This window comes from Notamacropus eugenii, chromosome 2, assembly GCF_028372415.1.
Source record: "Notamacropus eugenii isolate mMacEug1 chromosome 2, mMacEug1.pri_v2, whole genome shotgun sequence".
In the NCBI taxonomy this organism is placed as follows: domain Eukaryota; kingdom Metazoa; phylum Chordata; class Mammalia; order Diprotodontia; family Macropodidae; genus Notamacropus; species Notamacropus eugenii.
Genome location: NC_092873.1, coordinates 22957479 through 22983235, shown reverse-complemented (window position 1 = coordinate 22983235; position 25757 = coordinate 22957479). Strand labels below are relative to the sequence as shown.

General features: G+C 44.9%; 1 protein-coding gene across 10 annotated transcripts in view; it reads left to right on the top strand.

Annotated features, from left to right (window-relative positions):
- SHANK2 (SH3 and multiple ankyrin repeat domains 2) overlaps positions 1–25757 on the top strand; it is a 709321-nt gene that overhangs the window by 396250 nt on the left and 287314 nt on the right. For all 10 annotated transcript variants that reach the window (XM_072639430.1, XM_072639427.1, XM_072639424.1 and 7 more), the window contains one exon: positions 15167–15242. In XM_072639430.1, coding sequence (XP_072495531.1) covers positions 15167–15242 — 76 coding nt within the window. The remainder of the gene's footprint in view (positions 1–15166; positions 15243–25757) is intronic.

Here is a 25757-nt window from a genome sequence, read left to right as displayed (position 1 = left end):
TAGTATAGAGTCAAAACTTGATTCTGACGAGCAGTAGGCTTGTTACCCTTGTCCACCCAGGCTGTTGTGTGAGTGAGATTTGGGGAGCTCCACCTGAGGAGCGGTACATTTCTCTTTCCCCACTAACACAACAACACCAGGAAATGGTCAGGGGGGCACAGATTCTGGAGCCCCTCTTGAAGAATAATAACAGCTGTGATTTGTGGGGTGCTTTAAGGTTTCCACAGTCTTGTGTTCATCAAAAACAACCTTTACATGATGTCCTTATTCCCCATTTTAAAGAGGAGGAAATTGAGGCAGCCAAAGGGTTAGGTGATTTAACCAGGGTCACACACCTAAGTATCTGGAACAGGATGTGGACTCAAGTCTTCCTGATCATCAAGCCCAACACTGTATCCACTGTGCCTCCTAAGTGCAACAACGAGGAAGGTATGATGCTCTTAGAGTCCGGAAGCATGACTGCTGGAATGAGCATCAGACTGGGAGATGAGAGACCTCGGTTCTAGTCCTGACCTGTTACTAACTAGTTGTATGACCTCGGGTAGAGGGCTCAGTTCCCACCTCACTTCCTCACTCTGTGATTCTGAGCAAGTCACGGGGTCATAGATTCAGAGCTAGAAAGGACCTAAGAGGCTACCTCAACAACTCCAACTAAAATGAGGAAACTGAGGCGCAGAGTTGTGTTTTGACAACTGCAGATGAAATCTACATCAAAAGCAAAATTTGAACTCAGCTCTGCTTGACTTCAAGTCCAGTGTCCCATCCAGTATACCACCCTACTTCTCTTCAGAGCCTCAGTTTCCTTATCTGTAAAAGAGGAATAATTGTAACACATACCTCATAGTTTGATTTGAGGGTCAAATGAGATGATCTGGATACGAGACTTTGCAGACTCTAAAGTGCTACAGAAATTAGGCTACTGTGTGAAGATAATAGCTAATAAATAAAGAAATGCTATTGATTAATATGACGATTTCTCTGGGCTTGATTCTCCTGATCTGTAAAATGGGAACAGATTGCACCTCTGTGGTGCTTTTGTTATAAGCATTATTGCCTTTGATCCTTACACACTCATTAAGTATTGAAAGCATTATGATTCCCATTTTAAAGATCTGGAACCTAAGACTCAGAGAGGTGATTTACCCAAGGTCACACAGCTAGTATATGGTAGAGACAGGAGTTCTAGACTATTTGGGTCCAAGTCTAGAATTCTATCCACTCCCACCATTAGCTCTAGCACCAAGGCTGTGGGACTGGGTGATGCCTCAGGGTTCCTATCGACTCTAAAAACTTGTTTCCATGAGTTTCCAATTTCTTCTGACCATCTCAGTAGGAATCTACGAGCCTTGAAAGACAGAAGCGTTAGGCACAATGAAGTAGCATCCCCCACACACCAAGCAGTAAGCATTTATTAAGTGCCTACTGTGTGCCAGGCACTATACTAAGCACCTCAGGCCACTTGACCCTTAAAATCCAAGCAATGGACCATGGGACTTGAAATAATATTGAATCTTAATTAGCTAATAAATAAGAGCAGAGGATCTTCTCAGCATTGTTTGATAGTGCAAGAGCTGGTGTCATCCAAAACCTGATATCTGCCTGCCATTCTGGGTTGATACAAGGTCCCTCTTCCAAAGAGAATGGAGGCTGCTCCAATGATTAGTAAGGCATAGTGTAGGTGGACAACCAGGGGTCTGTGCTTTGGGCAAAAGTGTTGGCATGGTCAAGAGTTGTTCTTTGGGACTTCAAGTTGGAGCTGTGTTAGGGGGGACCACATAGCAGTCAGACTGCATGGGTCTGGGAGAGCTGTTTGGCTCTGCCAGGGACAGGGGGCAGCTATCCCAGAGAAGTGGATTTTAGTTTAGTGGAAATAAAAACTTTCTAACAGTGAGAACTATCCAAGAGTGAAAGGGACTGATTGAGGAAGCAGTGGCTTCCTCCTCCAAGATCTCCAAGCAATTTGTCAGTGATGTTCTTGGAGTGAGTCTTGTTTGGGTACAAGTGGAAAGAGATGGTCAGAGGGCTTCCTGCATGTGGCCTGGGCACCAGCTTTGAAGAATTTATACCAATGGATCTCAATATACGTTGTCTCCCTTGTAATCCTATTTTTAAAAAAAATTTAGTGCCTTTACAAACATTCTTCTGAGGCTGATAAAAGAGTCCACCTCACAAAAAAGATTAAGAACCCCTGAGGAGACCCATTCTCTCCCTGAGAGGAAATGGCGATTGTGTGTCCCTCGTGTCTACCATGACTCTCAGAGCATCCCCCAAATACAGCTCAGCATCCTTCCTAGGGCTGGCTCTCATAAGTCCCTTCCATGTTGGCCAGGGTCACTCAGCTGGGTACAATGGCACCTTGGCTCTGCTGGGTGCAAAGGGGGCACCTCCCCTGGCACTCTACCCAAAGCCCCACAGCTGAGGTTGACTGGGTAGGGGCAAGTAGCTGAGGTTGACTGGGTAGGAAGACTAATCAGTGAAGCTACCAAAGCAGTTCTCACCAAAGTGAGTAATGAGGCCAAAGGCAATTGACTGGAATGACTAAGGAAAAGCCAACACCAACAGCCAACACACTTGCCAAGAAGGTCCAGAGCACAAACAAAATGGTGGGGGGCAGGGAAGGGAAATGACCCAACTTTTCCCTTTGCCTCAAGAGAAGCTGATTGGCTCAAGCAAAATGCAATATTGCCTTTTGTTTTTCATTCTGTTCTTGAAACACTATTGGATTCTGTGGGAGAAAAGCACATTGTTTGGTGTTGGAGACAGCGTCCACATTCTCCCACCTAGTGTGAAAGCTTGAACAGTGTGTGCAGAATGGCTGGAGCTCCTTCCCTCCTCCTCCCTGCATTCACCTCTCTCCAAGTCTGAGGTCCTGAGAGCCCTTTTCAAGGTGTGGGTGCCCAGAAGATAATGGCCCCTTTCACTGGAGTTCTGTTCAAGCTGTGGCTCCTAATAATGAAAGGAAATACAAGTAGGGACAATTACCCCCATGCACGCATACGTAGACACACACAGCTCAGGGTGGAACCACAGCAGTGGATATGGGATGTGAATACACCAAAAAAGAATGACTCAGTCACCTCCATTTTCATACTCCTCTCCTCTAGACAGTCACCACCTGAAGCACGTCTTGTAAGGAAAACAAAGCAGCAAACAAAAAAATCCGGTGTAGACGGCCAGTGTAGCCCCCATATTGAAATGGATATCATGAGCATAAAACACAGAAAAATTATTTGACCAAGAAGTAAGTGTTTCTCACAAATGGCGACGAAGTGTGGGAAGTTTAGATCGCTGGGTATGATCTTCGTTTACTCATGCCTTGTGGTACCCCAGAATAAGCACCCGAGATTTTGTCCTGCCTAACTTTGAATGGGGGGAGGCTAACATCATCATGGTCTTCAGTGAAGCCTTATCAGACAATGACAGCACATGGAATTAAGGGGTGGGCATGAGGCACCCTGATGGGGTACCATGAAGGGTGTATAAGAGTATAGATTAGATTGTGGTCTATGTGGTTGATTAGATTGGGGATCTAAAACTGCTGAGCTTGGTCTCAGGGGATATGTCCTTGTGCCTGTGGTCTCTCTTTGGACTGAATGCTTGATGACAGATGCCCAGAAACCTTAAGGCTGATCCAAACCATTATGATCCATGGCTTAGATATCAATTATACTTTGTCCCTACAGTACCACTGTGATACCTTAAGTATGTTTGTTGCTCCACTGGGGCACATCACCCGCCCAACAGGTGTCTCATTCTTGTGCATCCATGTTTTTTGATAAATCTACTATGGTAGGTCTATTCAAGATGGTGGTAATGCCCACATCAGAGGAGAAGTAGATATGTTACCCCACTCAATGGTCTTTGGTCATTCTCTTCCTTGCTTATGTAAATCCCAGTTCTCACATTCAGTTCAACAGTCATTCATGAAGCACATAAAGAGGGACCAACCCTTTGCTAGCCACTGGTGACACAAAGAGGAAAGCAAGACATCCCCTGCCTTCCAAGAGCTTCCACTGTGCACATTTGATTTCCCCAAAGATCTCCTTCTGCTGTTGACAGAAGCTCACATGGTCAGATAGTTTTGAGTGATTGCTTTTAAAAGCTGACAATTTGAGTTGAGCTTAGGCAGGTTCCTTTCCACACGGCCCACCTGAGATGAGTGCCTCCATCTACAGACAGGCCACCTTCTGCCTGGGAGACATCGTGTCTCCCTAAACTTGGAATCAGATCTGTCCTATTCAGCTTTTTTTTCCCCTTCTATCTGTACCTTGCTCTGCATTCTGTTAGCATTTCCATAACCGTCTATAATTTTAAAAAGGAGGGTTATTTCTGGATTTGGTACCAATCAAGAATATAGTTCCTCCTTTTAGCCCAAATTCTGGATTTGGCTTGGCATTCCAGGAGGCTGCCTGCTGAGTCTCATCCCATGAGAGATCACTTGAAAAGCTGTGGAGGAGGAGAATTTGATTCTCTCCCCACCCTGCCCCCAAGTCCCTTTCTTTTCAAATATTCAGTCCTGTGCAGGGTGGTTTGTTTGTTTGGTTTGGTTTCTTTTTGCCACCTTTAAAGACTGTCTTGCATTCAGAGAACAGAAAGGCAGAAAAATAACTTCTAGCTCTTGCTCTAGAACTCAGGATTTAGGACCTGACAGGGTCTTAGAGATTCCCTAGTCCCACCCCATTCCCTGACTTGTGGGACAATGAAGAAGACTGAAACACAGGGGAAGGAAACCCAAGTTATTGACTGACTTTAGCCCAGGGCCCAGGGCTCCCCTTCCTCTAAATGAGCATCATTTTCCATTTCAGAATTGTAGCAGGTTTTAGATGATGGAGCAAGGATTCTCATGCCCTTCTGGCTTGAATAGCATCTGGGAATGATGTAAACACACCAGGACTTAACTGTTTCAAGGTTTTTTGGTGCCTCTTATGCTCACACCTTTTCCCCATTCAAAACGGGTAGGCAGTGGCCTCCACTGCCCTCTGCTGGGCAGCTTGGTACAAGGGCTACAGTTATGTACTTGAAATTAGGAAGGTCTCGATTCAAATACTAACTTTGATACTTACCAGCAGGGTGACCATGGGAAAGTCATTTCCACTCTCTGAGGCTCCTACGCTGCTTCGAGCTCCCACACCAAACACTCCCTCCCTGATGGGGGCCTCCACCCTCCTGGAACCACAAGTCCTGGACAGCTGCTCCCCAATGTGTTCAGAACCAGCCTCAACGCTCAGAATAAGTTTTCCCATGACCCAATTGGGTTCTCTGGTGTTTTGCACTATAATTGTCTGAGTATGTATCAATTATCCCCAGTTAAATGGTAAGCTTCCTAACAAAAGGGACTGAGTCTTATATGACAGACATTGCCTTGCCAACAAAGGTTCGTGTAGGCAGAGCTCTGGTTTTCCAGAGCTTCTCTATAAGGAAAGCTAAGTGCTGCAGAATCAACACTTTCTATTGGTGGGACTGGAGAAGACTTTGGAGAGTCCCTTGGACAGCAGGGAGATCAAAGCAGTCAATGTTTAAAGAAATTAATTCAGGCTATTTACGGGAAGGTCAGATACTGAAGCTGAAGCTTAAATACATTGACCACGTAATGAGAAAATGGGACTGACTGGAAATGCCCCTGATGTTGGGAAAGATTGAAGGCAAAAGGAAAAGGAGATGACAGAGGATGAGATGGATAGAGAATGTCACAGAAACAAGGAACATGAACTAAAACAGACTTTGGGACAGTAAAGGACAGACAGGTCTGTGTCCTATGGTCCATGGGGTCACAAAGTCAAGCACAACTGAAAGACAACAACAAAGTTGCTCGAGTGTTGAACCTGGAATTGGGGAAACCTGTGTTGAAGTCTCGCCTCTGACACTTCCCAGACATGTGACCCTGGTCAAATCATTTAACTTTTTTGAGCCTCAGTTTCCTCATCTGTAAAATGCAGATAACACCTGCAGCACCTACCATATGGAATAGTTCTGAAACTCATAGGAAATACTAACATAAAGCACTTTGTAAATACCAGAACACTATATTGTCACTGTATTATTGTCACAAAAAAAGTCATTCTCCTCTTGGAGAGAGTAGACAGAAACGGTCCTAAAACAAGGCTCTCTTGTGAGTCTTTCCTTTTTGGATTTAACGTTTGGTGTGCCTTGTTTGAGTGGACGCAGTGACTGCTTTTTATAAAAAAGCTTTTGGCTAGAAGAATTGGGATCGGGACTCACCCATTGAAGGCTCACTGGAAGAGTTTCCCTGGAAAGCAGGATGCTGGGATGCTGGTAATGTCTTGGCCTCTTGCCACCTGGTATGATATCCTATGATATCAGTAATGAGGAGGTCCCCTCTGCCTCCCCATCCAGGACTGGAACTCTTGGCATAGTCCTTCAGCACACCTTTATTAAGCACCTGCTATGTGCTAAGCTCTAGGGATATTTTAAGAGGCAAAAGACAGTCCCTCTTCTCAAGCATCTCAAAGTCTTTTGGGAGAGCTCACATGAAGACAACGATGTAGAAGCAAGTTATAGGTGACGTAAATGAGAGATGATCACCAGAGGAAAAGTACCAGCATAAAATGAGATCAGGAGGCCAGGAAAGTCAGAAGACAGATTTGAGGAGAGCATTCTAGGTATGGGGGACAGCCAGAGAAAATGTCTGGAGCCCAGAGAGGGACTAGCCAGGAGGCTAATGTCACTGAACCAGAGGGTACATGTTGGGGAGGAAGGTGGGAGAATACTGCAAAGGTAGGAGGGGCTTCAAATGTCTTTAGTATTTGATCCTAGAGGCTATAAAAAGTCACTGGAGTTCATTGGATGGGGGAGGTGCACATTGTACTTTAGGAAGATCCTGTTTCATGGCTGGAGTGCGGAGGGGCTGGAGATGGGTAGACCCCCAGCAGCTATTGCAATGGTCCAGGCAGGAGGTGATGAGGATTTATGAGAGCAGCAGAAGTATCAGGGGAGAGAAACAGATGGAATACAAGAGAGCGTTCCAAGGTCAAACCAACAGGACTTGGCAGCTAATTAGAGAAGGGAGAGGAGAGAATGGGGAGTCAAGAATGAAAACTAGGCTTCCAGCCTGAGGGCCAAGGAGGATGGTGGTATGGAAGGAGGAGGACTTGGGAATGGATGAGTTTAGTTTTGCACATGGAGAGTTGAGATGTCTCCAAGTCATCCAGTTAGAGAAATCTAATGGCTGGAGAGAGGAGATTGGAGGTCAGCAGAGAGCTCTATGACTAGGCAAAGAGATATGAGATTCATCAGCAGAGATGACAACTAAATTCATGTGAGCTGAGATCCCCAAGTGACATGTATAGAGAAAAGAAAAGAGACCAGGATGAGCCTTCAGAGATAATCACGGTAGTGGGCATGATGTGAAGGAGGAGTCTAGGGAGGCAGGAGACCTCTGGGAGAGGTAAGATGAGGAGATGCTCATGGCAAATGGCCTCAGTTTTTTCATTAAAATATAAGGCAAGGTTCTCAGCTAAGAAGCTGGAGGAGGAAGGGTCATGGGAGGCTTGAGAAAGGATGTAAACGTTTGGAAGAGCCATTGTTGAGAGTGGGATCGTAAGTTAATTGGGAGGTATGAAAAGATTAAATGGCAACATTGAGGGCCCAGTTGAGATTATGAAACATTGACTTGTAATGCATCCAGTCAATGTGGCACCCATGGCTTTCTGCTGCATGTGACTTGAAACAAAGGCAGCAGCAGGTGGTGAGAGTGATGCAGGGCTGAGGCTTGGCAGGACCAGAGATTCCAGAGAAGAGGACAGTGCAAAGCCAAACTGATTCCCCAGAGGACCAAGATATCATCCCATCATTTCCCAGGAGGTCCACTTCACACACTGGTAGCTTTCCTGAGCATGCCAGTTGACCATCAGATAGACCACAATCTCACCATGGGAACAGCCTACTGTCTTTTCTGATCACATAGTTTGATAACATCCTTAACTCCATTCTTCCTATGGAATATTTCTGTATTTATTTTGTTCTATATACACAGTAGGTTCTCGATGAATGAATTTTGAATTGAAATATTTTTAAATCTGCCCTTAGGGTTAGCAAAGGATTGGTGAACCCACTATTTCACTTAATCCTCTCTAATGGTGTTAAATGGAGTGTCAAGAATGCCTAAAGAGTACAAACCATAATATTATTTCAGTAGAAAGCTAAGTAAAAGCTAATTAGGTGGAAACAAAACCAAGGACACTACATCTCAGCCACATTATGCCATATACAATCCCTTGAAAGAGATTTTTGTTTCCTCCCAAACCAGTCCTCATTTCATGAGAAGCATCTCCACAGGGAAGTGTGTTGCCTAGAGGGCTGGGTCTCATGGCCCTGTCAAATTCCCAGTGCCTCAGAGCCCACAAGGATCAGCCTGAGCAATCAGGGGCCAAGATCTTGAGCATTGCCTGGCTGCCTGTTTCTTCCAGTCTGGTTTTCTAAGCCCCGCTTGGTTGAGGGATAACTACAAATCCCATAAAACTGAGAATTTGCCAGTAAAATGTGGGAAATCCACCTTTCTCCCAAATTCCAGCCCTTTGGCACCTGAATTCCTCAACTGGGATCACTGGGAAGCCTTGGCTGCCACATACTTCCACCCTTCTGCCGTGAGCCCTTTCTTTTCTAGCCATCTCCCATTTAGCACGTGCTCCTCCAAAAAGCTATCTGAAGAGCCTCACGTGCCACGAAGCAGGACTTCCGACATTATGACCTTCTCTATGATGATTTTCAGGGCCTTAGTAGCTTCTTCAATTCATTCAAGCATTTATTACTCACCTGCCAATACAGGTTGTGTTAAGTTATGTTAAGTAAAGTTTCCTGTGGAAAATTCCTCACTCCTCTCACTAGAAACAGTCTAAAAAGCAGAGAAAAGACCCTCCAAATCATTCAGGCAGCTTAGTCATTCACTCAGTCAGTTGAAGAGGTAGATCATCTGGGATTGTTTTCCAGAATTTTGCTTTCTTTAAAGGGTTATTTTAATTACTGATAAACAAAAGTTGTCAGATAATCTGCCACTTTTTTTCACAAGTAGAAATAAGCTGAGATTGAATTTTCAGGGTGTGTATGTGTGTGTGCGCACGCGCATGTGCATCTGTGACTTTATATGCATTCTATGTTTTATTACTTGAAAAAATCAATACATGTCCTATGATATTTGTAGACTTTAAGAGAGGGAAAGAACCATATGGAGACCCAAGTCCTACCTTCTCCTGTTGTTTATCTTTCTCGAGCACTTTAAAATTGGTGAAATGCTTTCCCTATACTATATTCTTCAATCCTCACAACACAGTAGGTTCTATAGGTATTGTTATCAATTTTCACCTTCTTGCCAAGAAGACAGAGACTCAGAATGATTCACTGATTTCCCAGGGCCACAAAGCTAGTAAGTTTCAAAAGCATAATTTGAACTAGGGTCTTCCTTCCTCCCAATCACTTCCAGTTGAGTGATGACTCAATCCAGGCCATAGTGATGAGTCCCCAAAAAGGGAAGGCACACTCAGGCAGGTAGGGTCAGAGTTGGGACTAGGACTCAATTGTTAACTCCTAGACCAATGCCACACTCTACTGTTCATGATAATGCCTCTATTTAAAAAAAAAAAAAAAACATGTGATGGAGGGAGGGATGATGTGGAATCAAGCCATTCTTGGCCATTATCATCAACATTCACTTCATACACAATACTTTACCAAAAGAAATAATGTCTGTAAAACCCCCAAACACTGTAGAAAGTATGCTTGTTATAGCTATTGTTAGAAGAGAAGCATTTTGAAGGCAGAGGCTGGTTTTGCACTGTGATGATGTACCTGGATCATAGAATGTATGAAGTGATTTGTAAAATGAGTCAGTTGTGATGGGATTTGAATGACAGGTGAATTTCTATATAATCCTGGAGGTACTAGGGAGCCTCTGGAGTTCAGTGTGGAGAGGCTGGTGTGAACCGACTTAGACCTTAGAAAATTCATTGTGTTGGTTTAGGACAGAGTGGATTAGAGAGGCAAGTCTGTTGAGACCAAAGAGAAGCTTCCCTGGGGCAGGAAGGTGAAGGGCATATAACTGGGCTGGAGTTGCTAAGGGTAGAAGGTTGAGGAGATTCAATTGCTGAAGGTCCAAGTAGGATACTAGATACCACCCAGCCATGCAGGACAGTTGTTGGAACTTTCCAGTGGTAAATGGAAACCACTTCAGTGTCAGTGAGAGCCAGGACTTGCCAACCTCCTCCCCTCCATTTCTCCTCCTTCCAGTCTAACTTATGATGATGACTTCCATGACTCTTGTGTCTTAGCTCACAAGAGCCCTGACAGGCTTTTGGTGTGAGTACTAATAGTCCCATTTTACAGATGAGGAAAAGGAAGTTTAGAGATGTACCTGAAATGACATCAAGGTCATGATGTGTGAGCATCAGTTGGATGAACTGGGAATACTTAGGCTAGAGAAGAGAAGGTTGAGGCTAGAGAGGAAGGCACAGTTTGGAGATAGGGATCTTTCAAAGATACAATGTCAGCTTCATGTCCTGACAAGAACTCTGTCCCAAAGGGGACAACATACCTCTCGGGCCCCTTCCAACTTGAAGAGTGCATCATTGTATGAAGTGAGACTAGGTTTGTTCAGCTGGCACTTGAATTCAGTCCCACCAACATTTACAAAGTGCCTACTGTGTGCTAGGCACTGAAATACGTTCTGGGAAATTAAAGAAAAAGGCCAAATCAATCCCTGCCCTGGAGGAGGTTCTGACATCATCACAGGAACAAAAAATGGGAGGAGATAAGAGTAAAACAAAATCTGTTTGACCCTGAAGACAGCTAGATGACCCAGTTGTATAGGTTACTGGGTGTGGAGTTGGGGTAGACCTGAGTTCAAATTTGACTTCAGATGCTTATTAACTGGCAAGTCACTTCAACCTCTATCTTGCCTCAGTTTCCTCAATTGTAAAATGAAGATAATAGCACCTACTTCCCAGGGTTGTTGTGAAGGTCAAATGAGATAATGGATGTAAAGTGCTTAGCGTAGTGCCCAACACCTAGCAGGTCCTTAATAAATGCCTGTTTCCTTCCTTCTTTCCTCAAACCAAGGTGCAACCTTCATGGGACCATTGATTTGAAAAGAGGCTCCATTTTTCAGGTTGAATATTTAAAAGTTGCATCCTTTGAGCTTCTTCTTAAAGGACAACAGGACCATACAGATGGGGGGAGGCGATCATGCCGTTCTTACCAGATGAATGAGGGGAGTGGGAGGAGGTTCTTGGCCTGCTCAGCAGCAGCTGTCCAGAAGGCTGGTGGACTTCTCTGGCTTCTTGTCTCTGTTTGGCCCTTTGGTTGGAGAGCAGAGCTCTGTTCATCTGTACATCTGCAAACCTTGTTAAGATGGGGTTTCTGATCTTTGATATGATGGTATAATTGAGATTGGGGAGGGGGGACCCACAGATGTAACAGCTGGGCATAAGATCTCAACCTTTGAAAGTTGGGAGGGACCTTGGAGTACAATGTTCAGCCTTCTTATTTTGTTGTCAGTCATTTTTTCAGTTGGGTCTGAGTGTTTGTGACCCCATTTGAGATTCTTGGCAAAGATTCTGGAGTGGTTGGCCGTTTCCTTCTCCAGCTCATTTTATCGATAAGGAAATGGAGGCAAATAGGGTTAATTGACTTGCCTAAGGTCACATAGCTAGTAAGTGTCTAAGACTGGATTTGAACTCAGTAAGGTGAGTCTTCCTGACTCCAGGCCCAGCACTCTATCTACCAGAAACCACCCAACTGTTACCTCATTTTACAGATGTGAAAGGGGTTCTAAAGAAGGGAAATGAGGTGCCTGAAGGTACCCAGTGAATAAGCAGCTAGATTGACAGTTACTGCTAATAATAGATTCATAACTGCTGCCCAGGCAGAGCCATGGATTGAGTTTGAAGGTTTCTCACCCCACCCCAGCCCTGCTCAGCCTCAGAGACCTCAGATCTGCTCCATGTGAAGTTTATCTCAAACTATACAGAAATGTGGGGGTCTTTCCATTAGATCTGAGCTCCTGGAGGGCAGGGCTCATTCTGTTCTTATCTTTTATCACAGTGCTGGGCACATATGGCAGGTGCTTAATAAATGCTTATTGGGAGATTAATTATCATCCCAATTTTACAGATTAGGCAAATGAGGTTCTGGGTGGTGAGGTGACTCATTTGTCATGACACAGTTAGGAATTATCTGAGGCCACATTTGAGCCCAGGTCTTCCTGCTTCCACATCTAGCCCTCTCCCCAGGAGGCATGATGTTCAGACCTCCAGTCCAGGGCCTATGTGCCTCACTCTTGTCTTTCCCTCTCCTTCAGTTCTTTTCTCCTTCCTTCCTTTCTTCCCCTATTGCCTGTACCTTCAGGCTGATAGTTGAACCCTGGTTGGCCTCCCCACTGGTGTCACTCAGCCTTTAGTGGTTCCTGAGCTCTGCATTGAGTCCTCCAGGTTAGAGGGTGTCCATTTGCAGCTCAAAGGCCCTCACTTTGTGCACCATGTGAGCAGAGACAATGGTCCCCTCCCCCAGATGCCCCACACAGACACATGTGACTCCTGGACACTGGAACCCTTGACCCTGGCCCTGAAAGCATCTGCCTCTGAGAACACAGTCACCCAATCAGGTGACAGCCCTGAGCAGTTCCCAAGGTAACCGGCACACAGCCTCCAAATTGAGTCTTAAGCCATAGAGGGAAATAGTAGTAATAATTAATAACAAAGACCTCGGTACTCCAACAGCTGAGTGCTGCTGGATGACTCAACAGTACAAAAATTGAGGAAGACCTGGCCTAAATGTTCCCCACCATCTCTCCTAGCTCGAAGGTCTCGTGGCTAATGAGGACACAGCAGGAGAGGGAGGGAGGGAGAGTCCAACGTCCATGTGGCCACCATTAGAAACCATGGCGAGCAGTGCCGTGTGACCTTGGAAAGGTCTCAAGCACAGGGGAAATACTCCCCTAAGCCTCCTGTCCTACAGGTCCCTGCTCTCCTCTGTGAGTGCCATGGAGGAATTGGAGGTGCAGCCCCCCAGAGGGAGATGATGATTCTCTTTCGTCATTCAGAGAGATTCTCCTGGTTCTTCTCTCCCTTATCTGACCATCCCTCCTACACCCATTGTAGAGGATCATCTGCCCTGCCCTGCCCCTTGGCTGTAGGTGTGAAGAGGTGGGGAGGGGAGGGGGGGGGGAAGGATAGACTGAGAACCAGTGAATAAACGGATAAATAAATATGAACCACCTGGAGGAGGGGGTAAGAAGTGGGGTCAGGGGTCAGGAAGGCTTTGGTAAGAGGTGGATTGCTCCTGAATTGCGTCTCGAAGGGATCCGAGGATTTTATGAGGAGGAAGGATGTTCTAGGCATAGGGAAACAACACGTGGGAGATGGAATGAACTAACTGTACTGTAGTTAGCAAGGACAATCTGACTGGAAGGTGGAATGTGTGAGGGCAGGTCCTGTATAATCAGTCCACAAACTTAGGTTGGACCAGATTGTGAAAGGCTGTAGATGCCTAACAGTAAAATATTCAGTTCATACCAGAGGCAATAGTAAGCTATTGAAGTTTTTTGATCTGAGGAAAGACTTGTTAGATTTGTACTTTAAGGCAATCTGGGGAATGGGGAAGGAGGGGCTGAGTATATACCACCCACTTAGCCAACACGTGTCCAGAGCATTCTCAAGCTCAAGTGCTACCTAGACAAAAGCCCTGATGTGTTACTCATGTCTGACTATTCCTAAAGTCCTTCCTTAACCCCCTGGGCTCTACTCCTGCCCCCTAGAGAGGTACAGGGATGCTGTGGAGGCTTGGAGTGTGCTGCTCCTTGAAGCCTGCTGGGCTCAAATAGCCCCACCCTGTCTCTGCAGATTGTTTTTCAACTGGAACAGCGTATAGTGTATAGCTTGTAGGTCCGTGTGGCTGTTGGGTAAATGTGGCTGTTGCAGGGGAGGGGCATTGGAGCTCTGACTAGCAGCGGACTTTGGGGTCCAAGGAAGGTTTCCATGCTCCAGAAATTGAGCAAGAAACAACAAGGTGCCGGCCATCTCCTGACTGTGGTGAGATCAGTTGGGGGCACAAGAAAAGTCAGGGATTTTAAAGCCAAGATCTCTTGATTGGTTGAAGTCAGTGAGACTATTTGGGTGATTTTTTTTTCCAGTTTGAGAGTATAGGCATTTTCTTTCTCATGGGTCTGGGAATAAATAGCATTAATCTGGAAACGTGAACATTGGCATAAGTGTTCAATCAGAATTCTAACAAGTTTATTTGTCCTGTGGGTTTTCATAAAACTCATGATCCATTTCAGGGGAGAAAAGTATAAACTTTGTCTTTTAAAAATCCATCTATTAAGCAGTGGGAGTTAGGTCATGTCTACAAACAAGGTTGGTGCCAGCCAAGGAGCCACACAGCGGCAGACATAAGAGATGGTGAAATCATGTACTAAAGCAATTGAGAGGGGAACGAAAACTTTCATTAATTCACTGGAGGTGTATTTGTCAATTCAGCAAGCATTTGCCAGGTCCCTACTACGTGCCACTTGTTATTCAGTCATTTGAGTTATGTCTGACTTCATGACCCCATTTGGGATTTTCTTGGCAAAGATACTAGAGCATTCAAATCTGGTCTCAGGTCGTATGACCCTGTACAAGTTGCTTAACCGTATGTGCCTCAGTTTCTCATCAATAAAATGAGCTGGGGAAGAAAACACTTCACTTTGTCAAGAAAACCCCAAACAGGGTCACAAAGAGCCAGACGTGACTGAACAATGAACCATGTGCCAAGTGTTGAGTATGTAAAGACAGAACAGCAAATAACCCTTGCCCTGGCATCTTATCTGTTCAGTTAACATGGTAAGCCTAGAGAAGAGCAGGGATCCCTTCCCATCTCCACCCCATGCTGACCCACAGGATGAGCTGCCATGTCCAAAGAATCTGTCACCAAGTGGCCAGAAGAGCAGGGCTCTGTGAGCCAGGCGGGTGCTCAGGGAACAAAGAGCAGAGAGCAAATCGGAACCCAGCTCCCTAGCAAACTTTCTACTTCTCAAAGATATAGTGACTACTTTATTGTCAAATCCTCTCTGTCCAGTCCTGAAGAAAAGCCTTGTGGGGCATGGAACTGTCAGCGATGACTTTTGCTTGGACAAGAGCCATGCTTTCTAAAAATCATTCTTTTCTTTCTGTCTGCACAGAAACCCGCACCGATCGAACCAAGAAACTCTTCCGACACTACACGGTGGGGTCCTATGACAGCTTTGATGCCTCCAGGTGAGACAGATTTCTTTTAGCTCCCATGATGCTGTGGAACAAAGCTACTTCTTTGATTGGCTAATGGCTGGCAGTGCTTGCCTGGAGACATGTGGACAGTGTGTGCTGTTTCGTTTGAGTTGGGCTGTTCCAGCTGCTCTCCTGTCTCCCAGAACAATTTCTGCTAATGTCAGGGCATCCTGCCTCCAGTGGTGGAGAGCTTAGGTCTGAGCACTGACTGCTTCTCTGATTTCTGGGCTGGGATTTGCCCCCATGGCCCTGAGGGCCCCAGGCCAGGGGCCTTCCCAGAAGGGAGATGTGTGTCTCTAAAGAGAAAATAGTACAGGTTTGGGGAGGGGGAGGAAAAAGAAGCAAACTTTTCTCAGTGGTATTGTTTTCCCACAGGCCCATAAAGCTCTTTTGATATGTATATTGAAACTCCCCACTTCTGAGAAGCAGCTTCCTGGTGTTTTAGACTCCCGTTTCCTTTTCACCTACTTAGATTTCAGTACCAAGTCAACAGGGCTCATTCTCCATGACAGTAGCCCAAGGCTTCCTTTCAGGCTGAAAGTCCTGCCTTTTGACCAGCTACTCAAATAGGGAGGGTGGAATTTCACATATAAAATCTTGTGCCTGGGGGATGAGCAATGGAGATCTCTTGGGAGGCAGAAGACTCTAGTTCCATTGATTTCTTCTGCATTAACTGTAAGTGTGGGATGTATGATTGGCTGAGGCACCATGTGTTGACAACACATCCAGAGACCTACTGTCATGCCTGAAAAGCTGAGGTATGTTCATTGCATGAATGAGAAGGCTACCCTGAGCGGGAAGGGCAATGTCCAGGTTCCAGGCAGATGATTTCATTAACAGTCCCATTAATTAGGCCATATCTCTCACTGTGTACAATTACTCGCAATCCTTAATTATCCAATTATTCCTTGGCCTTTGGGGTTACTGAATAAATTGTTAATCTCTTGTGAGCCTACCTAGATCATAAAAGTGGGAAGGGGAGGGAATAAAGATTATGCTTTATCCAGAAGCCCAAGGTTTCTGCACTACAGACCCCCACCTTTCTCTTGTCTTGGTCTGTGAATAGGTGCTTGGCTCACTCTTGATATAGAAAAGATCCCAACAAACTCATCAGCTGTATGTTCTTAACCTGCCTGGAAAGAAGGGGGGAAGTGAGGGAAGAACAGAGGAAGGGAATAAGGCATTTTGCTTTTCAAATATCTCATTGGAGAAGTAGGTCAGGAATGGGAGATGGCAGCAGAGAATTTGCTTGAATTGCTGTAGGTAAAAAGCATGTGGCAATGGACAAATGGTCTATGGGACATGGAAGGAGATATCTTACACACCTAACTAAGCTCTATTTCCTACTTAACCATGGCCTGCTAAGCAATAATTGAAGATCCCCATCACATGGGCCTTGGTGATCTCATTTTTGAATCAAGTCATCGAGTCTTCTTGACTCCAGGTCCTTCACTTGGTACGGATAGTTCCCTCTATGCTCTCAAAAGGTCGGTAGTTAGGTGGCATCATAGTAGATAAAGCTTTGGGACTGGAATCAGGAGAGTCTGAATTCAAATCCAGTCACAGACTCTTACTACAAGTCTGACCCTGGACAAGTCACTTAACCCCTGTTTGCCTCAGTTTCCTTAACTGTAAAATGGGGATCTTAAAAGCACATGTGTCCCAGGTTTGTTATTGAGAAACAAATTAGATCATATTTGTAAAGCACTTAACACAGTATTTAGCACATAGCAGGTGCTCAAGAATACTTGTTCCCCTCAGTCCTCATCCTTCTTAATGCCTTTACGGCACTTGCCACTGTTAAACACACTCTCCTCCTAGAGCTCCTCTGCCCTTTTCATTTCCCAGTTCTCTCCTCATATTTATGACTGCTTGCTCTCACTCTTTTTTGATGGTTCATCATCCATAGCAAACCCCCTCTACATGGGTGGTTCTGGTTCTCTTCTCTCCCCATATGCACTTTCACTTGGCAACTTCATAAGCTCTCATGGGTTTAATGATCAGATCTCTATATCCAGCCCAAGTCTCTCTCCTGAGCTGCAGTCCTGTATCAATAACCACAAACTGAACATTTCAAATTAGATGTTCTAGGAACATCTCAAGTTCAACATGTCCAAAAGACAACACATTTTCTTCCAAAGCCTCTCCCTCTATCAATCTTCCCTATTTTGGTCAAGGTCACCACCATTTTCCAGGCAGGTTCATACCCTTGGCATTATCTTCAACTCCTTACTCTTGCTCATCCCATGGATCTTATCAGTCACCAGTGTTGTGTCTCTCTCTCCTCCATATGTCTTAAATACATCCCCTTGGCTCCATACACAGAGCCACTGTACACCCTCATCACCTCTTTCTTGGACTATTACAACAGCTCCAAATTGGCCTCTCTGCTCTGTCTCTTTCTACAACAATCAACCTTCTACCCTGCTGCTCTGGTGTTTTTCTTGAAGCTCAGATGTGGCCAGGTCATTCCTTCTCTCACTCCCCACACACTCTCAAGAAATTCCAGTGACTCCCCATTTTATCCAGCACTAAATATAAATGCCTTTCATTGCATGGAACACTCTTACTAACCTGGAGCTTTATGATCTCACTGGCCCTGGTGTGCATTGCTTTTTTACAGACAGGCTTCTGGCCTTCTTTCCTATATACACAACTCCATTTCCCCTCCATGCCATTGCACCAGCTGCGCCCCATGCCTTCATAACTCTGTCTCTTGGGAACCCTAATTTCCTTGAGGATTCAGTTCTTTACCATCAAAAACCATGGTTGGTTATTACCTTGATCTGAATTCTTAAGTATTTCTTGTTTTTTTGTTTTGTTTTGTTTTTCATAATTCATGGTCAAATCTTTAAAAAGTTTTTATTCAGAGGCAGGCTTACAGTTGTGATTGGCTATAGGGTGCAGAACAAGGACCGAGAGGAAGTTGTAGGGAGGTTGAGGCAGGTGGGATGTCAAGAGATGCTCCCTGATACTTAGGACTGCCAAGAGATGGTGGTGGTGGCTGTTCGTCCTTCATTCTCAAAGAGGACCAATGACATCAGAAGGGTGGGATCTTGACTTGCAAGTGAATTGGATTTGAGTGAGGCAGAGCTGTGCAAGATCATCAACCTCAGTCTCTCCTTCAGAGTCATCAATGTCCAGGGGCAAGACATAGGTCAGGATGACTGGCTATTGGCAAGGTCTTTCCCAGGTCTCAGTTTGTCTGAGGCAACAACCATTAAGTGGCTAAAGACTGGGTAAGAATGGAAGCAAAAGGTGGTCTAGTTTGTCTTAATGGGCTTCTTTGAAAGGTGGGAGGGCTCCCCCCTCATCAAAACTCTTTAAGTTAAATTTGGAGGATGGCTACCAAGTGTGATGTGGAAAGGATTATATTTTCCTTCTCTGCACCAACCCAAATGCCTTTTGAGGTCTCTCCCATTCCTGAAATTCTGCAAAACACTAGATAAAAATATCCTGTATTTAACAAGAATGATGGTTTGATTTGCTTTGTCAAAATTTTTTTTTTGTTATTGCAAGAGAGTGTTTGGGGTGGCGGTGGTCTTTGGAAGTGAAAATGATGTAAAAATAAGAGAATCACTAAAATTTAATTGTTTAAGGCCTTAATAGAAGCAAACTTTGGTCAGTCTTCAGTGCTAGGGAAAGCAAAGGTTTTTGACAGGTTCTGAGGAAATCATTCTTCCTCTCTCCCACATCTCTCTTGGAGAGGCAGAGGGAGGGGCTGAGATGTCCTCCTGGTGAACTTTGAGGGAATCTTCCAGTTTGGGGAAGCAGACTCTTCTATAAGTACTCTTTTAGAGGGGTAGGAAACCAAATGCCCACCCTTATCTGGAGGGTGATAAAGGACTTACTATGTGCCAAGCACTGTGCTAATCCCTGAGGATTCAAAGAGAGGGAAAAACAGTCCCCCAAGATGCTCACATCTAAGAAGGGAAAATAATACACAAAGGGAGCATGGGAAATAAAGGATGAGATTGGCAGGGAGAGGGCCAGGAAGCAGCATGGAGGCCTGAGCCCTCCCGGGGCACATTCCAGGTTAGTGGTAGGGAGGAGGTAGAATGATAGTCCAAGGGAGCACGAAATCAAATGGTTATTAGCATAGCAGAATCTTTGGTCTGCAGTCTCCTCAGCCTCCCTCCAGTGCAACCATCCAGCAATGTATCTCGTCAGGGAAATCTGACTGAAATAAGGCTCCTGGACATATGCAGAGGAGAGCACGTAGTAGCCACTGGGTCGATTTTCTACTCTAAAGTCTGGACAAAAGCAATCTAAGCTTTGCTGTTGGTGTGAAAACTGCTCCCCTAAGTGTGTTGGCCTCCCAGTCAAGAGGAGCAGCAGAAATTCAAATCCCTCCCCACATACCCCACTCCTGCCTCCTATTTAAGGTAAAATCAATAGTCCTTTAGGTATTGTGAATATTGAGCGAAAAAAGGCTGTGTTGGTTAAATATTTATCATTAGAGCTGAATTGTCAGATGGGGTCATTAGAGCTCCTTGCTTCAGCAAGGTCTGTGGGCTAAAGAAAGGGGAGACTCAGTGCTGCCCTCTTTGGTGCATCCCCTACACAGAGGTGAAGACACTCACAGGAGAAGGGATGGCCCTTCTTTGGAGGAAGAATTCTGATATAGCAGGTGTAAAGGAAGCAGGAAGGGGCAAGGTGGGCAGAAGCTTAGTAGGAATGGAATGTTGAAAAGTGACTAGTGATGAATCCCTCTGGGGCAGGACATTAGGTGGTGGCTATCTGTAGTGCATGACTTAAGTGGCCATTTGGGGGAGGGATTCTGGGGATGGGCAGAGGAAGGCTAGTGACTGTGGTCCTACATGCAATTTTATCTTGAGAAAACCTCATGGGAAGAGGACTGAGAGGTGGAGGGAATGCTCCCTCCTGGTTCCCTAACACTTGGCTCCAAGACTCATGGTTGAAGATGCCCAACATTCTAGAGTTGATGCATTTCTCTGAATCACAGAACTGCCTTCTCTCTTGGCTCCCTGGGTCACCCTTGATCCTTCAGGGTTACTGTAGAGGAGAGTATATCTGTAGGATCAGAATTTACACACTTGTTGATGGTGCTTTTTACAAGTGGCTCAATAAGGGTTGGGCTGAATATAGCAGAGTATTAGGGAAAGAGGCCTTGTTTGGAGATCAGAAGACCTTGCTTCAGATGCTGGCCCTATTACTTACTACCTGAGTGATAAGGTGAATTGCTTCATTTCCATAGGCCTCATTAAGTGCCTGTAATAGCTAATAACAGTTCCCATTTCTAAAGTTCTTACTATGTGCCAGACACTATGCTAAGCATTTCACATTTATTATCTTATTTGATCATCACAAAAACCCATATGGGAGGTGTTACGTTATCCCAATTTTACAGATCAAGAAACTGAGGCAAACACAGGTGGAGCATCCTGCCAGGTGTCATCCAGCTAGTAAGTGTCTGAGGCTGGATTTTAATGAACTCAGGGCTTCCTCACTTCAAACCTGGTGCTTTCTCCACTACTATGTGTAATGCACAATGCCAGGCGCTAGGAATTAAAAGAGAGAAATGAATCATCCCTGTCCTCAAGAAGTTTAATTTCTGTCAAGAAAAAGGAGGCACAGTAGATACAAGTAAATAAATACAAAGACATTTAAAAAATAAATACCTGGTTGGGGTGGGAGTGATGAATGTGTCTAGCAAGGTCTTGGGTGGGAGATGTGAGCTGTGCTTTGAAGGAATCAAAGCATTCTGTGAGACAGTGATGAGGAGGGAGGACATTCCCCCTTTGAGTATGCAGGGAATGGAATAGCTTGTTTGAAGAACAGCTAACAGGCCAGCTGAACCTAGCAGAGACACTGAATGAATATAAAGTGAGACTAGAAAGGCAAATGGGAGCCATATTGTGGAAGGTCTTCAAGGCCAAGATGAAGATTTTATATTTTAATCTAGAAGTAAAAGGAAGCCATAGAATGTTTTTGAGCAAGAGTACAGAATTAGGAAGATTATTTTGTGAGCTGTGTAGAAGATTCATTAGAGGGGAGAAGCTGGAAGCAGGAAAATCAATGAATCATTGTAATAATCCAGGTGAGACATAATAAAAGCCTGAACTACAGTGGAAGTAGGTAGAGGAGGTTCTTTTCTTGGATCACTGGATTATCTCATCTGTCCAAGTCCCCATTTTCTTAATGTCTTTAGCACCATGGGATGGTAGGGGAAAAGAATCAATTTGGGGTCACAGGACCCGAGTGTGAGTTTTGGCTCTCTCTCTTACTAATTGCAGCACCTTGGACAGTTCATTTTTCATTTTCCATCTATAGGCCTGCTTGCCTGTGAAATCTTAGATTTAGAAGGAAAGGAGCTTTTGGGACCATGTAGTCCTGAATGAAGAAGTCCAGAACCCTTGAGGTTAAGGCCCTTGTGTCAGAGGATTAGAGACAGGGTAGGAGGGCCAGTGCTCTACCCACTGTACCACCCCACCTCTTCATCCCCAATCTCTCTCAGCTCCAGATCCAGTTTTCCTGTGAAGTAGAGGGAGGTGGGGAGGGCTAACCCCGGCTGCATGGGCCAGCAGCCCACAGAAACCCATATTGACAGGCTTAGACTTCTTTGGGTTGACTTAGTGCTTCTTAATGCCACTTGCTTCTGCAGTGTTTATTTCTGAAAAGAAACAGAAAAACATGTGCGATTCTCTAAATTCCTTCTAATTGCCTAAGCCAGCCTTTATCTCCTCTGAAATGAGGCAGTTATAAGGCAGTAGGTGATGAGAAAAGAAGGCGTGTGTGGTGAGGAGCGCTTCATGGCAATTCATGTGCAGCAAAAGCTCCACTCGCTAATAGCCTCGAGGAGCAGCCGTGCCAAGGTTTCGTGCTCACTTATTGAATATGTGTAACTGCCTGTTTTGTTGTGTCAAGTGGAATCACTGCACCAGCCTACACTGAACCTTAGAAGACCTTGAGTCTAGGCCCATCTCTTCCATTGACTTGCTGAGTGATACTGGGTCAGTCACTTCTTTCTGAGTCTGCCCAGGTCAGCAAGATAGCCTCTTGCTGTCATAGGGTCCTGGGATTTGTCAACATGAAGGTGAGCGAAAAAGGCAGCTTGATACCTGGCAGCTCTTGGGACCATAGTGAGGGCTCTGCTGAGTTGTTCATGTCTCATTCCAGGAGCTCGCATCTGATGGTAACCCTGGTATCCAGGTCTAGAGGGTGGTATGAATGGTCACATCATGAGAACAAAGTGGTAAGGGTCAAGACCTTGCCTCTATACCACTGTTCTTGGTGACCCATCTGGTCTGGGGGTAAAGGGACCATTATGTGCTGTGCAGAGTAGAGAGGCAGTTCTCTTCTGCTCTCCCTCTGAGCAGGGCTTTCTCCACTGAGCGAACCTGACAGAGTTCTGGCTTTTCTCTACAAGTATAGTTGACAAAGTCCAAAGCATACCAACAACTCATGGAAACTCAATATACAAGTCAATATGAGACAAAAGCTTCAACCTGCAGCTTACAGATCCTGGCTCAGAGGTTGGAGACCTGGAAATGTCCTTAGAAACCTTCTAATCCATCCTACCCTATCCTGTTACAGATGCACAAACCTAGACCCTAGGGGGCTAAGTCATTTCCCCCAGGATTCGAAACTAGGTCTTCTCTCTCCCAAAGCACTGGCCTTTCTATCTCATTCTTAGAATAATCTCTCATGACTTACTATGAGAAGTGGGTCATAAATTTAGAGGTTAAAATGACCTTCAGTGTCATTGAGTTGTCTCCTCATTTTACAGGTGAGGAAACTGAGGCTGAGAAATGTTAAGTGACTTGTCCAGGGTCATGCAGCTATTAAATGTCTAAGGTAGGATTTGAACATAGGTCTTTCCAACTCCAAGAAGAATCAGGCTAAGGGGTTTATCAGGCTTAAGATGTTCCTGAGGAGACCTCAGGACCCTCCTGACATAATGGAGAGGTCTGGATCTGAAGTTAGAGGACATGAGTTTGAATTCTAGCTCCACCACTGACCTCAGTATGACCTTTGGAAACTCCTTTCTCCTCTCTGGGCATCAGTTTCTCAATTTGTAAAGGTAAAAAGCTATATTGGCTAGTCTCTGAGTTCCCTTCCAGCTTTAGAGGTGAGATTCCAGGGTTCCCTAACCTGTAAAAAGATTAGTTTGTGTAAGAATCCTCTGACTCCCTATAGTTTCTAGAGCTTAAGTTGGTTTAGCACAGTGCCTGGCACATTGTAAATGCATATGCCTTCCTTCTTTTCTTTCTTCCTTCTCTCCCTCTTCTTACTTCCTTCCCTGCCTCCTTCCTTCCTTCCTTCCTTCTTTTCTTCCTTCCTGCCTGCCTTCCTTCCTTCCATCCATCCATTCTTCCTTCCATCCATCCTTCCTTCCTTCCTTCCTTCCTTCCTTCCTTCCTTCCTTCCTTCCTTCCTTCCTTCCTTCCTTCCTTCTTCTATTGCTCGACATCAAACAGGTCATGAAGACATGAAAGGTCCAAACTTTGTCTCAGGTGCTTATTAGCTGAATGACCCTGGACTTAGTTCTTTGGAGACTCAATTTTCTTATCTGTAAAGGGGAGGTTAAAATTGCAAATAACTCAAAGAGTTGTTGTGAGGACCAAATGAGATCCAGCCTGGGAAATTCTTTGCTGCCATTAAGTCACTGAATGGCAGCTCTCACTGTTCCCCTTGTTATTCTCAGGTTACTGTTGAAAGCCCAGCTGTGTTTCAGTCTCTCCAAGATGGAGCTAGGACATAACTCCCTCAGTGAGAGGCACAGTTACTGGTGGCTGTTTAGATGAAGAAACTCCTTTGCTCAGACTAACCCTCAGAAGCATAGAACCCAGCAAGCAAAAAAGAACAGTGGAGCTCATCTCCTCCCCTGCCTCCATTTTCCAAGTGAAGGCTAGGAGTCTCAGGGAGGATAAACAAGGCACACAGAAAACTGAGCAAAATTACCCAGTCTTAGGAACCTAAAGTTAGCATTGCAGGGACCTATACCCGAAAAAGAATTCTCTTCCTGTTATCCCTGACAAGTGAGCAGCCTGCATCATGCTTAGAGACTTCCTAGCAGGGACAACTCACTACCTCCTGAGATATCCCATTGAGATGTAGCTACTTTTTATCATTGTTGTTCATTCATTTTCAATCATGTTCAACTCTGTGTGACCAGATTTGGGATTTTCTTGGCAAAGGAAGTGGTTTGCTCAGTTTTTACAAATTTTTAACATATGACAAACAGGATTAAGTGACTTGTTCAGGATCACATAGCTAGTAAGTGTCTGAGGCCGGATTTGAAGTCAGGAAGATGAGTCCAGGTCAGCATTCTATCCACTGTGGCGCCACCTAGTGACCCTACCTTTTCCTTACATGAAGTCTAAATTTGGCTCTTTGTAGATTCAACCCACTGATGCTAGTTCTGCCAACTGAGCTATATGGCATGAACCTAATCTCTCTTCTGAGAGCCCTTAAAATACTTGAAGACAGCAAAATTGCCTGAGTTTTCTCCGTCTAAGCATCCTCTGTTTCTTCAACCCATTATTCTACAGTATGGACTGGACACCCTTCTCCCACTATGGTCCTGCCTCAAAATGGGTGTCAAATAGCCTGAGCTGGTATTCTCAGCCCTGAACTGCTCTTTTCCAAAAACTCCCCCCTAAATCCCTTACTTTAAGGCTCAGTGCGTCTCTTGTGATTGTCTGCATCACAGTCCAAGCATGAAAATTTGATTTTATGGCCGAAAGCATCCTGAAAGGTACACTCCCTGCACTTTAGTGATAGAAGCAGTCATGGCACCTTTTCACAACCTTGCCAAAGAAGAAACACAACGATTTTTCCAAGCCCATGAGTTTAGAGGCAATCAGATGTTCTCACCAAATGATGGGAGCTTTCATCTTTTCAAAGAATTTCTAAAGAATTCTGAGGCACAAAACAGAAAACCTCTCCTAAGAATGATCAATAAAAAGTTTAGAGCTGGAAGGAGTTTTAAGAGTTCATAAAGGCCAGTGTCCTTCTCTCATGTTATGGGTGAGGAAACTGATGCCCAGAAAGGTTACGTCCTTTACCCTAGATCACGCAGGTAGGAAGTATAAGAGATGGGATTTGAACTGAGATCTTGTGACTTCAAGTTCATCACTCTTTCCTCTGCATACAGCTGCCAAAATCATCTTCTAAAACCAAGGTCTGACAATGGCACTCGCTTACTCCAAAACCTTCAATGACCCTCTATTACCTCTAGGTAATTCCTTCAGCCTGGCATTCAAAACCTTCCATGATCTGGGTCTCACCGCCCTTTCCATTCTCATTTCAGATGCTACCCCTTCACGTAGTCTAACTTTATTAGAGACTCTTGTGCCTCAATAATTTTGTAAGAGGAGATAATTGACACTCTTCAACCCCAGATAATGGAATTAACAGTTCTCTGGACCTTGGTACCATTATCAGGTGAGAATATCTCTCTGATTGAATTACAGTCAGTCAAACATGTAAACCAGAGGTGAACATTCCTAGACCTTTTATTGAATCAATCAAATGTATAAA